At 46.7% G+C, this 13762-nt stretch overlaps 2 protein-coding genes across 2 annotated transcripts; one reads left to right on the plus strand and one right to left on the minus strand.

Annotated features, from left to right (window-relative positions):
• Window positions 1-8: 8 nt before the first annotated feature.
• On the minus strand, window positions 9-4301 carry LOC140406887 (uncharacterized). The gene is made up of 2 exons (XM_072494753.1): window positions 4229-4301; window positions 9-1887 (listed from the first exon to the last, which is right to left on the minus strand). The coding sequence occupies exon 2, from the start codon at window positions 1526-1528 to the stop codon at window positions 392-394; it is 1137 nt and encodes a 378-aa protein (XP_072350854.1). The 5' UTR covers window positions 1529-1887; window positions 4229-4301; the 3' UTR covers window positions 9-391.
• Window positions 4302-4503: 202 nt separating this feature from the next.
• LOC140406890 (uncharacterized) lies at window positions 4504-9655 on the plus strand. Its single transcript, XM_072494759.1, has 2 exons — window positions 4504-4734; window positions 8378-9655. The coding sequence occupies exon 2, from the start codon at window positions 8736-8738 to the stop codon at window positions 9435-9437; it is 702 nt and encodes a 233-aa protein (XP_072350860.1). The 5' UTR covers window positions 4504-4734; window positions 8378-8735; the 3' UTR covers window positions 9438-9655.
• Window positions 9656-13762: the final 4107 nt, after the last annotated feature.

Consider the following 13762-nt stretch of genomic DNA (forward strand, 5'->3'; position numbering starts at 1 on the left):
TACCTCAACATTTCCTTCTTTGAGAAAGACCCAGAAAAATTAAACAAAGAAACATATAACCACCATATCCCATCTTCATGGCAACGTGGCATGCTTTGGGGGGTTGCAAACAGAAATAGGAATTAACTATATTTTAACTTCCCACACATTTTCACTCTGTAACCCTTGTGAAATTGGAAATCACGTAGTCGCAACAAAGCTCAAAGAGCATCAGCCCACTGGAGGAAAAGTTGTGAGATCAGCCATTCCAGCAGAAAGAAACCCCGATCATCCCAATTGACAGGATGAATAAATTGCAGTCCGAATGAAATGGAGAGTAGAAACAATAACAGCACAATCCAATCCCTGCAATCAATTGTGAACTTGTTGGTGACTCAGCAGATGGGATGGATCATTCAACGTCTCCCCTAATCAGAGCAGGTGAATGGCCTCTCGGAGTGTGAACTCGCTGATGTCTCTGCAGGGTGGATAAATGTCGGAATCCCTTCCCACAATGAGAGCAGGTGAACGGCCTCTTCCCAGTGTGAACTCGTTGGTGACGCTTCAAGTGGGATGAATCACTGAATCCCTTCCCACACTGAGAGCAGGCGAACGGCTTCTCCCCAGTGTGAGCTCGCTCATGTTTCCACAGGGTGGATGAATGACTGAATCCCTTCCCACACTGAGAACAGATGAACGGCCTCTCCCCTGTGTGAACCCGCTGGTGTATCTTCAGGCTGGATAACTGAGCGAATCCCTTCCCACACTGAGGGCAGGTGAACGGTCTCTCCCCAGTGTGAATTCGCTGGTGTGTCCGCAGGGTGGATAAATCTCGGAATTCTTTCCCACACTGAGAGCAGTTGAATGGCTTCTCCCCACTGTGAACCCGCTGGTGTGCCTGCAGGTGGGGTGACTGAGTGAATCCTTTCCCACACTGAGAGCAGGTGAATGGCCTCTCCCCTGTGTGAATTCGCTGATGTGACTTCAGGCTGAATAATGCAGTGAATCCCTTCCCACACTGAGAGCAGGTGAATGGCTTCTCCCCAGTGTGAACCCGTTGGTGTGACTTCAGGCTGAATAACGCAGTGAATTCCGTCCCACACTGAGAGCAGGTGAATGGACTCTCCCCAATGTGAATTCGCTGGTGTGTCTTCAGGTTGGATACCTGAGTGAATCCCTTCCCACACTGATCGCAGGTGAACGGCTTCTCCCCAGTGTGAACCCGTTGGTGTGACTTCAGGCTGGATAACGCAGTGAATCCCTTCTCACACTGAGAGCAGGTGAACGGTCTCTCCCCAGTATGAATTCGCTGATGTGACTTCAGGGTGGATGAATGTCTGAATCCCTTCCCACACCGAGAGCAGATAAACGGCTTCTCCACAGTGTGAACTCTTGCATGTGACTTCAGGCTGGATAATTCAGTGAATCCCTTCCCACACACAGAGCAGGTAAATGGCCTCTCTCCAGTGTGACTGCGTCGATGAATCTCCAGCTTAGATCGGACTCTGAATCTCTTCCCACAGACTTCACATTTCCACAGTTTCTCCATGTTTTGGGTCTCGTCGTAACTCTCCAGATCAGATAATCAGTTGAAGCCTTGACTACACACACAACACATGTACAGTCTCTCCCCGCTGTGAATGGTGTTATGTTTTTTCCGGCTGTGTAACTGGTTAAAGCTCTTTCCACAGTCAGTGCACTGGAACACTCTCACTCGGGTGTGTGTGTCTTGGTGCTTTTCCAGTCACAATGATGTTTAAAATCGTCTGTAGCGAACAGAACAGACAAACATTTCTCCTTCTCGATTCAAAGGCCGATGATATTCAGGCCCCGACGAACCGAGCGACTCTGGCAGATCAAGATGTGACTTTTGAGATTTCTGTCTGTAATTCCTCCTCTTCTAATATCCTGTAAAAACAATTTACAAAAGACATCATTGTCAGTAAAGGATAGAAACTCAGAACAGACAATTTTTATTTCTCTGTAACATTTTATCCTCTCTCACTCTGCAAAAGCTGTAAATCTCCATCCCACACACTCTCCCTCCATTCTCACACTGCTCCACAACGAGTGAAGAAATCCCTCCTCATCTCTGCTTTCTCTCCATTTTCCTGCCTGTTATCCATAACCCTCGACTCCCTCGTCATCAGAAATCTGTCTGGGTGGGAACCATGTGATGCGGTGCAGGAGTAGCTGCTTTTCCGCAGATTCTGATGCCACTCATCTAGAATCCGTAATTTATCCTGATTGCCCGACACTCATCTACCTGATCCTTGAATTAATATTTGTTCTCATGTCTCTGGAAGACATTGGGATTAGGTAAGGCAAGATTAAGAAATCCGTCGATAAAAGAGGGAAGGTTGATTCAGTGGAAATGGAGCTGCCTTTTCAACATGGCGGCCTGACCCTCAGGAGGTCTCTCGACCCCGCGCTCTCAGGGACTCTCTCGGAGGTCGACTGCCGACATTCTCCGTGTTATTGACCAGCGGCTGAGTGAGCTGATTCAATACCTCTCATTGAGCTCATGAGGCCGAGCTGCAAAACACCATGAAGAGGCTCATTGATCCCGGGGCTGCGAGGGAGACCGGGAAAGTGAAGGACGTAGGAGGGAATATGGTCTTGGAGCCGATGGGTGAGAATGGGGAGTTTTGGGACTTCTATAGCAAGCTGTACGAGTCAGAACCCCCTGCCGGGGCGGGGGCGATGAGGCAGACCTTAGAGGGGTTGGAGTTCCTGAAGATGGAAGAGGAGCAGGTGGAGGCCCTGGGGGCCCCAATTGCACTGGTAGAAGCATCCTTCACTTTCCCGGTCTCCCTTGCAGTCTCCTGCTTCCTCAACTGGTGCCCTAGCATCCTGCTCGCCTTCTCCCCCTACTCATACACCACCCTTCTTACCCTTCTCAACTGCCCCAGCGCCTTTCCCGTAGATAGAAGCCTAATGGATCGCTGTGTCTATTCGGAATCCTGGATATCCGTTATCCCTTCTTAGTTCCCAAATAACAGAGATCAAGTCTGTGCTTTTTGGCAAAGTTCAGTTGAACTTTGTCAGCTTGTGCCACTGGTAAACTTTGTTTGTCAACACAAGGTTAGGTCAGATTGATTGTCTTTAGCAAATACAGTAGTTGAGTTTTCATTCAATTACAAATTGTGATAATTCTTCAAATTATAATACACAGTATAAAATGACTGAGTGATTTAAAAAAAAGATGGCGATTTAGCAAAAGCAAGTAAAGGAAATAGGTTTCAGAAAGTGATAGATAGAGGGACTGGAGGTGATGCAACTGGGCAAGGTCCCTGGTCTGGAGGGGTACCTGGTGAAATTTTATAAGAAATTCTCTGGGGTATTGGGGCCAGGGGTGGTAAGGGATTTTAACGAGGCAAGGGAGCTGGGAGTGCTCTCCCAACGTTGTTGCAGGCTTCGATCGCCCTCATTTTGAACCAGGAAAAGGACCTCGAACAATGAAATGAAATGAAAATTGCTTATTGTCACAAGTAGGCTTCAAATTAAGTTACTGTGAAAAGCCCCTAGTCGCCACATTCCGGCACCTGTTCGGGGAGGCTGGAACGGCAATGCGAGTCATACAGACCGATTTCCCTGCTAAATGTAGATGCCAAACTATTGGCTAAGATCTTGGCCTCGAGAATAGAGGATTGTGTCCCAGGGGTGATAGGGGATAACTAGAGGGGTTTGTGAAGGGGAGGCATCTGGCGGCCAACATCAGGAGGCTACTCAATGTGATCACGATACCTCCAGAGGGACGAGAGATAGAGGTGGTGGTCGCCATGGATGCAGAGGTCTTTGATCGAGTGGAGTGGGACTATTTGTGGGAGGTCCTGGGGCGGTTTGGATTTGGACAGTGTTTTGTGGACTGGGTCCGGTTGTTATACCATGCACCGGTGTCGTGTGTACCGACAAACCAATTGAGTTCAGATTATTTCAGGCTGCACGGGGGGACGAGGCAGGGGTGCCCGCTCTCCCTACTGCTGTTTGCCCTGGCTATAGAACCATTTGCGATGGCACTGAGAGCGTCAGGGGATATTGGGATGGTGGACAGTATGAAAGAGACCATTCGTTTAGCCAGACAAATAAATGTGTCAAGCTGAGGGAGCAAACGGTGTAAATGTGTTAGAGAGAGACCTGGGCCAACCTTTCCGGAGTCTGCACCCTCCCTGTAATTACTTCCTTTTCCTTCAGTTGCTGCAAGTGACCAATTGAAGGTGAGAATGAGAAAATAAAGTGTTTTACTCACAGATGTTGGAGACAGGAGAGCATTTTAGTCTGTGTGAGCTCAGTCTCCATTCACACAAACGCGCGCTGATTGGCTGGAGAACAAGAGTCCTTCCGGTTCTAATTCTTCCCATTGGTCAATACCTCAGCAGGAAGGTCAGGGGTGGGCCTTCTGTCGCACATGCACAGCCTCTCCTCTTTCTTGGACATGCGCAGTCCCGTGCAGGGGGAGGGGAAATCATCCAGAGGCTTCTCGCTCTCGCCGCAGCTGTCAGCCGGAGCCGTCAGGCGGTTGCCTGGAAACCTTGCCTCGAGGAGGGGGAACAATGAGTGGGGAGGAGCTGCAGTGTCCGCGCGCCGGACCTGCGCACTGGAACCGTGAGACGTCTCCGCGGATTCCTTTGCGTGCGCCGGAAGAGTTGGTGATCCCCTATCCAATCAGCTCCCCCGTTGTCTGAAGGCAGAAGCTGGACACTGAGCAAAACTGGGACCTCACAGACGAAAAACGTCCTCCTGTCTCCAACATCTGTGAGTAAAACACTTTCTTTTCTCCTCCTTTCTATTCCTTTTCTCATTCTGACCTTCAATTGGTGACTTGCAGCAACTGAAGGGAAAGGAAGTGAATCCAGGGAGAGTGCAGACTCTGCAAAGCTTGGCCCAGGTCTCTCTCTCTTAAAGACATTGACATCCTTTGCTCCCTCAGCTTGACACATTTATTTGTCTGGCTAAAAGGATGGTCTCTTTCCCAATGTTCACAATTAAAGGACTGGTTTCTCCAGGCAATGGCTGACATTTAAGGGGACAGTAAATTAATATCAGACAGAGACATGTCTCCTGTTGTTATATGGTAGAGATTAGATATATTATTTATAGTTATGTAATAACGTACATTTATTATTATTTCTAGCCTTGTAATATTGTACTGTAGTTATGTAATATATTTCCGGTTATTAGTCCACGGGGACCAGTGGGGTGTGGGAGTCATTGAATATATTCCCGGATGAGTTGGACAGATTTTTAATAAATTGTTATGTTTTAATTCGTTTTGAAACAATGAGTGCAACAGAGTAACAGAAAAAATTGTGGGAAATGGGCACAGAGCGGAACAAGAGACATTGCCAACATAAATCCAAGCAACACATTGCAGAATTAATTTGGAACAAGATATTTGAGGGATGAAATGCCAGATCAATTGAACAACCAGTTAACAGGTTAAAGTAGTGAGTGGGGAAAGAACGTAAGATTATATCACAATTCATAGATTATTATAGAATTTACAGTGCAGAAGGAGGCCATTCGGCCCATCGAGTCTGCACCGGCTCTTGGAAAGAGCACCCTACCCAAGGTCAACACCTTCACCCTATCCCCCAAACCCAGTAACCCCACCCAACACTAAGGGCAATTTTGGACACTAAGGGCAACTTATCATGGCCAATCCACCTAACCTGCACATCTTTGGACTGTGGGAGGAAACCGGAGCACCCGGAGTAAACCCACGCACACGCGGAGGATGTGCAGACTCCGCACAGACAGTGACCCAAGCCGGAATCGAACCTGGGACCCTGGAGCTGTGAAGCAATTGTGCTAACCACAATGCTACCGTGCTGCCCGACCAATCCACTTAGCCTGCACATCTTTGGGTTGTGGGGGCGAAACCCACTCAAACACGGGGAGAATGTGCAACCTCCACACGGACAGCGACCCAGAGCCGGGATCGAACCCGGGACCTCAGCGCCGCGAGGCTGCAGTGCTAATTCAGTTTGTAAACCCAAAAATATTACAAACAGACTAACAGCATAATCAAATTAATATGGTACGAAGTCTTACAACACCAGGTTAAAGTCCAACAGGTTTGTTTCGATGTCATTAGCTTTCGGAGCGCTGCTCCTTCCTCAGGTGAATGAAGAGGTCTGTTCCAGAAACATATATATAGACAAATTCAAAGATGCCAAACAATGCTTGGAATGTGACCATTAGCAGGTGATTAAATCTTTACAGATCTTTACAAATTAATATGAATCACACAACATAGATGACATAGAACTCCTATAGTGCAGAAGGTCATTTGCCCCTTCAAGTCTGCAGTGAGCCTCAGAAAGAGCATTTCACTTTAGACCACGCCCCATCCTATCTTCGTAACCCGGTGCATTGATCATGGTCAACCCACCTAACCTACACATCTTGGACACTAAGGGGCAAATTAGCGTGATCAATCCACTTTCACTGCACATCTTTGGACTGTGGGAGCAAACCAGAGCACCCGGAGGAAACACACATAGAGACGAGGCGAATATGCAAACTCCACACAGACAGCCCCCCAAGACTGGAATTAAACCTGGGTCCCAGGCGCTGAGGTAGCAGTACTAACCACTGTGCCCTACTCTGGGCCTAAGTTAAATTGAATTCACTCATGGAAAGCCCAGGAGGAACAAGTAAGTCAAATTGGAGCCTATGTATTTGAGATAGATTAACTGCCGCCATTAGTTAGGCGACAGAGAGAACAAAAGAACAGATTTTCACGCCACAATCGGGCGTGCTCCATTACCCCCTCTTCCATCTCACTTTACACCACAGGCACCAAAGTCTCCTCAAACTGCTCCTTTCACGGATAAAAGCCCCGTCTGTACCAGAGTAGGATAAAGTCAACAACACATAAACCCTCCCATAATAAGAAAAATACAAAAGAATCACAACCACAATAGATCCAAGGGGACATTCCTCAATAAGACTGAGGACCCGGAGGATTAACCCCACGGCCAGACTGTCGTTACCCTCAGGATACCTTCTCCAAAATGAGAAGAAAAGAAGGGCCAACAAGGGAATGGGGATCGAATGTCCCTCCCGCATTTTAGACCCACCTGTGAAGACCTGCATCCACCATCCACCCTTCAACAATGGTGCCACTCGGTTTTGCCATGATTAACGCTTGGATAATAGAAGACAACGGATAATAAGCACACGGCACATCTACCATAACTGAGATAAGATAATCCGAGTCCCTGCAACACTTGAGGAGAAGATATTCAATTGCGCTCACAGAATAACAACTCCCTTCAACAGGATAAAAGATAACAAATTCAGACAACGAAACAGTGATAAGGAAAGAGTCCAGATTAGAGCCTGAGTTAGTCTGAGCTGCAAACCATCCCTCCAAATCCTTGCGCTTCATGGATTTAATGAAGGCAAAGGCAGTAGTCGGATTATCGAAAGTCTTGACGGTGTTGTCGGACACAATTTTCAGGGTCGCTGGTAAAGCGACATAATTCACTCCCGCAGCCTTGAGTTCCCTTCAAACTTCATCGAAGCCTCGATGCTTCGTTTGCGTTGCTGTTGAAAAATCCTGGAAGAAGGAAAATCCTCATTCCTTATGGAGCCAGGTCCCACCTCATCTTACCCGTTTCCAGGACCTACTGCTGTGTTTCAAGTTGTGGAAGTGAATGATTACAGGCCTGGGATGAAAACTGTCCCTCAGCCTCAAAGACAGGATCCGATGCCCTTTCTAATTTGAAACACCCAGACTTCACATCCAGCTTGAGAAAACGTGGCAGCCGGTCCTCGAAGAACCTAACGGGAGCCTCACCCTCCACACCTTCTGGCAGGCTGACGACTCGGATGTTCTTTCTCTGACCCTCGGTTCTCCAAGTCCTCCAGGCTTCTCCCACGCCACTCAGCTGGTTCTCCAAGGATTTAATTCTTGCCTCCGCCGAGGAGGCATCTCGCTCAATGTTCAGGATTCTCTCTTCCGGATCGTCGAGCCTCTTCATGGTGTTGTTCAGCTTGGCCTCCTGAGCTGACAGATATTGAGTCAGCACACCCAGCCTCTGGTCAAGAACACGGAGAATGTCGCTGACATAGATCGGCCAATGATCCCACAGAATAAATGAGCAGGTTCGATGGGCCAAATGGCCAACTGCAGCTCCTATTTATTGTGATCTCTGTGCCCAGGACAGGAAGCAGTGAGCAAGGATCTGTCAATCAGCCTGAATGAGCACCTTCAGGAGAATTGGGAGGGTGAATATTAGATACAGCAGAGTGAGAATGGAGGGAGAGTGTGTGGGATGGAGATTTTGGGGAATGAGAGAGGAAAGAATGTTATCTAGGAACTAGAATTGTCTGTTCTGAATTTCTATCCAGTATTGACAGTGATGTCTTTTGTAAATTGTTTTTACAGGATATTAGAAGAGGAGGAATTACAGACAGAAATCTCAAACTTCATGTCTCAATCTGGCTGAGCCTCTTAATTCCTTGGAACTGGATATCACCGGACTTTGAATCTCGAAGGAGAAATGTTTGCTCAATCTGTCGGCTTCAAAAGATTTTAACCATCAGTGTGACTGGAAAAGCACCGAGAGACACACAACCGAGTGAGAGTGTTCCAGAGCACGGACTGTGGAAAGAGCTTTAACCAGTTACACAGCCTGAAAAGACATCACACCATTCACAGTGGGGAGAGACTGTACACGTGTTCTGTGTGTGGACGAGGCTTCAACTGATTGTCAAACCTGGAGAGACACCAGGACACCCAAAACATGGGGAAACCGTGGAAATGTGGGCACTGTGGGAAGGGATTTAGTGCTCCATCTCAGCTGGAAGCTCATCGACGCAGTCACACTGGGGAGAGGCCGTTCACCTGCTCTGTGTGTAGGAAGGGATTCATTCAGTTATCCGCCCTGAAGTCACACCAGCGAGTTCACACCGGGGAGAAGCCGTTCACCTGCTCTCAGTGTGAGAAGGGATTCACTACTTCATCTAACCTGCTGACACACCAGCGAGTGCACACTAGGGAGAGGCCGTTCACCTGCTCTCAGTGTGAGAAGGGATTCATTGCTTTATCGAACCTGCTGACACACCAGCGAGTGCACACTGGGGAGAGGCCATTCACCTGCTCTCAGTGTGAGAAGGGATTCACCACTTCATCGAACCTGCTGACACACCAGCGAGTGCACACTGGGGAGAGGCCGTTCACCTGCTCTCAGTGTGAGAAGGGATTCATTGCTTTATCAAACCTGCGGATACATCAGCGAGTTCACACTGGGGAGAGGCCGTTCACCTGCTTTCAGTGTGAGAAGGGATTCACTCGGTTATCCAGCATGCAGATACACCAGCGAATTCACACTGGGGTGAGGCCGTTCATCTGCTCTCAGTGTGAGAAGGGATTCACTCGGTTATCCCACCTGCAGAGACACCAGCGAGTTCACACTGGGGAGAAGGTGTTAACCTGCTCTTCGTGAGAGAAGGTATTCAGATATCCATACACCCTGCGGGAACACTAGCAAGTTCACACCTGGAAGAAGCCATTCACCTGCTCTGAGCAGGGGAGACATTCAATGATCCGGAGACACTAGCGAGTTAATTCTGGGAAGAGACCATTCATCTCTCAATGTGGGGAGGGGTTTTGTGATTTGTGACTCCAACAAGTTCACAATAAATTACAGATGTTGGCTCTGTTGTGATTGTTTCTGCTCTCACTGACATCCAGGACTGCATTTTGTTCATTCTGACATCTGGTGAATGGTGATGATTGGAGGGTTTCTTTCTGCTGGACTGGCCGGTCTAACACCTCTGCCTCCGGTGGGCTGACCATTTTTGAGCCTCGTTGCGATTACCTGGTTCCAAGTTTGTCGAGGGGCACAGAATGAAAAGGTGTTTGCAGGTTGGAAGATATTTAGTCCCCAAAGCAGCCACGTTGCCATGAAGATGGGCTGTGGTGGTTACAGGGTTCTTTTGTCTAATTTATCTGGGTGTTTCTCACAGAAGGAAACTGTCATGGTCTGAGGGGCAAGTTGTCTGTGGTAGATTGGGAAATTACAATAAACAGATCACTGAAAGTGGCAACGCAGGTGGATAAGGAGCTAAGAAGGCAGACGGCATGTTTGTCTTCATTGGTCGGGGCATTGAGTTTAAAAATTGGCAAGTCATGCTGCAGCTGTACAGAGCCTTAGTTAGGCCACACGTGGAATATTGCCTACAATTCTGGTCACCACATTACCTAAAGGATGTGGAGGCTTTGGAGAGAGTACAGAGGAGTTTTACCAGGATGTTGCCCGGCATGGAGGGTATTAGCTGTGAGGAGAGGTTAGATAAAGTCAGATTGTTTTCACTAGAGCAACGGAGGTTGAGGGACGACCTGATAAAAGTTTACAAAACTGAGTGGCATGGACAGAGTGGATAGTCAGAAGCTTTTTCCCAGTTTGTAAAAGTCAATTACCAGGTGACATAGGTTTAAGGTGCGAGGGGCAAAGTTTAGCCAAGATGTACGAGGGACGTTTTTTACACAGAGGGTGGTGAGTGCCTGGAACTCGCTGCCGGAGGAGGTGGTGGAAGCAGGTACGATAGTGACGTTTAAGAGGCATCTTGACGAATACATGAATAGGATAGGAATAGACGGATACAGACCCTGGAAGCACAGAAGGTTTTAGTTTAGACAGACATCATGATCCGAGCAGGCTTGGTGGGCCGAAGGGCCTGTTCCTGTGCTGTACTGTCCTTTGTTCTTTGTTGTTCTTTGAATGCCGATAGACAATAGACAGGCAACCACTCGCATTTTATTTACATAAAATATAGATACCTTTTAAGAAGCAAAAATTAAACAGCAAAATGAAGCTATCGTGACGAACAAGAAATGTTAAAGATTCCATTAGATCAATGGAGGAGATAATATAGTAGCGAGCCTGAGGATTGGGAACTTGTTTTAGAATTCAGCAAAGGATCAAGAAACTGATGAAGAGAAAATAGAATATGAGAGCAAACTGGGGAGAACTGGAAAAGCTTCTATAGGAATGTGAAAAGGAAAAGATTAGCAAAGACCAATGTGGGTCCATTCCAGGCAGAGACAGGAGAGTTTATAATGGGGAATAAGGAAATGGCAGAGAAACTAAACAATGTGTGTCTGTCTTCACAGAGAAAGATACAGAAATTGTCTGAAAAATATCAGAGAACCAAGGGACTAGTGAGCAGGAGGAACTGAAAGAGATTAGTATTAGTGAAAAAGCAGTACTGGAGAAATTAATGTGGTTGAAAGTTAATAAATCCCCAAAAGCTGATGCTCTACATCCCAGAGTGTTGAAAGAGGTGGCTGTAGAGATAGTGGATACATTGGTGATCATCTTTCACAATTCTATAAATTCTGGAATGGTTCCTGCAGATTGGAAGGTGGTAAATGTAACCCCAATATTTAAGGAGGGAGAGAGAAAACAGGGAACCACAAACCCATTAGCCTGACATCAGTAGGAGGGAAAATGCTACAATCGATTATAAAGGATGTAATAACATACGAATTAGGAGCAGGAGTAGGCCACTCGGCCCCTCGAGCCTGCTCCACCATTCAATAAGTTCCCAGCTGATCTGATTGAAACCTCAACTCCACAGAGGCCCCTTAGAAAATACGTCTGAGGAAATAGTAAGCATATTCTTTATTATTATAATCTTTATTATTGTCACAAGTAAGCTTACATTAACACTGCAATGAAGTTACTGTGAAAATCCGCTAGTCGCCACACTCCAGCACCTGTTCGTGTACACAGAGGGAGAATTCAGAATGTCCAATTCACCTAACAAGCACGTCTTTTGGGACATGTGGGAGGCACCCGGAGGAAACCTACGCAGTTTTGGGGAGGACGTGCAGACTCCGCACAGGCAGTGACCCAAGCCGGGAATTGAACCCGGGTCCCTGGAGCTGTGAAGCAACAGAGCTAACCACTGTGCCTTCATGCTGCTGTGTCAGTTATGGGGAACAAGGAAATGGCCGAGGAGTTAAACAGACATTATGCATCAAGATACTTCGAATATCCCATTAATATTAAAGAATACGGAGGGAGCAATTAAGTACCATCACTGGAGAAGTCGTATTGGACAAACTAATGGGGATAAGATAAGTCCCCTGGATGGCTGCATCCTCGGATCCTAAAAGAAATGGCTGCAGGGATAGTGGATGCATTGATTGTAATTTTTTAAAAATCCTTGGATTCTGGAGCAGTACCAGAGAACTGGAAAACTGCCAATGTGACAACCCCCCGATTCAGAATGGGAGGGAGGCATAAAATGAGACACTATCGGACGATTAGCCTGACATTTATTATTTATTTGTTTTTGTTTTTTTTAGCTTAACGTTTATTATTGAAAAAATGTTGGAATAAATGAGGAAGTAATAGCAGCACATTCAGAAAATCTGAAGATATTAAGGCTGAGAGATTTTTAAAAAAATGTAAATTTAGAGTTCCCAAATTTTTTCCAATTAAGGGGCAATTTAGCGTGGCCAATCCACCTACCCTGCACATCTTTTGGGTTGTGGGGGCGAAACCCACGCAAACACGGGGAGAATGTGCAAACTCCACACGGACAGTGACCCAGAGCCGGGATCGAACCTGGGACCTCGGCGGCGTGAGGCAGAGAAAATCCCTCTCAGAGAAAAAAGTTCTCCTCTGCCTTAAATGGGCAAGTTATTACTTTTGAAGTGACTCCAATTTCTAGATTCTCCCACAAGAGGAAACATCCTTTCCACATCCACCCTGTCAAGGCCCCTCAGGATCTTTCACGGTTCAATCAAGTCACCGAAACTCCATCGGATACAAGCCCAGCCTGTCCAATCATTCCTCATAAGACCAGCCTCTAATTCCAGGTATGAGTCCAGTAAACCTTCTCTGAACTGCTTCCAACACATTTACATCATTCCTTAAACGAGAGCAATACTGTACACAGTGCTCCAGATGTGGTCTCACCAATGTCCTGTATAACTGAAGCATAACCTCCCTACTTTTGTATTAAATTCCCCTCACAATAAACAATAACATTCCATTAGCTTTCCTAATTACTTGCTGTACCTGTATACTCGCCTTTTGTGATTCATGCTCTTGGACACCCAGATCCCTCTGAATCTCAGAGCTCTGCAGTCTCTCACCATTTAGATAATAAGCTTTTATATTCTTCTGGCCAACATGGACAATCACACCTTTTCCCACGTTCTCCAATTGACAGATCTTATTCCACTCATTTAACATCTACCTTTGTAACCTCAATATGTCCTCTTCACAATTTACTTTCCTACCTATCTTTGTATCATTGGAACATAGGAGCAGGAGTTGGCCATTCAGCCCGTCGAGCCTGTTTCATCATTCAATACGATCATGGCTGATCATCCACTTCAATGTCTTTTCCCCCACACTATCCCCATATCCATTTGTGTTATTGGTATTTAGAAATCTGTCTCTGCTTTAAACACACACAGTGACTGAGCTCCCACAGCCCTCTGGGGTAGAGAATTCCAAAGATTTACAACTTGTAGATCTCTGTAGATCAAACCATTGCCCCGTTCTATCCCCATATCCCTGTCAATTTATTTCCCTCAAAAGCCCATCCAATTTCCCTTTGGAAACATTCCAACATCTCTACTTCTACCCGCATCATAGGAAGTGGCTTCCAGGTATTTCCCACTTTCTTCAAATGCAAATGAGTCTCAGAGAGCACAGAAAGAGGCCATTCTGTCCATTGTTCCCATGCTAGCTCTTTGAATGAGTTATCTAATTAGTCCCATCGCCCGGTGAGTTTATTTTTCTACAGA

This window comes from Scyliorhinus torazame, unplaced genomic scaffold (assembly GCF_047496885.1).
Source record: "Scyliorhinus torazame isolate Kashiwa2021f unplaced genomic scaffold, sScyTor2.1 scaffold_979, whole genome shotgun sequence".
NCBI classification, from domain to species: Eukaryota; Metazoa; Chordata; class Chondrichthyes; order Carcharhiniformes; family Scyliorhinidae; genus Scyliorhinus; species Scyliorhinus torazame.

Bases quoted from the DNA above. Each gene is read 5' to 3' on its own strand.
- LOC140406887 (XM_072494753.1), bottom strand. From the start codon at position 1,528: ATGGAGAAACTGTGGAAATGTGAAGTCTGTGGGAAGAGATTCAGAGTC.
- LOC140406890 (XM_072494759.1), top strand. From the start codon at position 8,736: ATGGGGAAACCGTGGAAATGTGGGCACTGTGGGAAGGGATTTAGTGCT.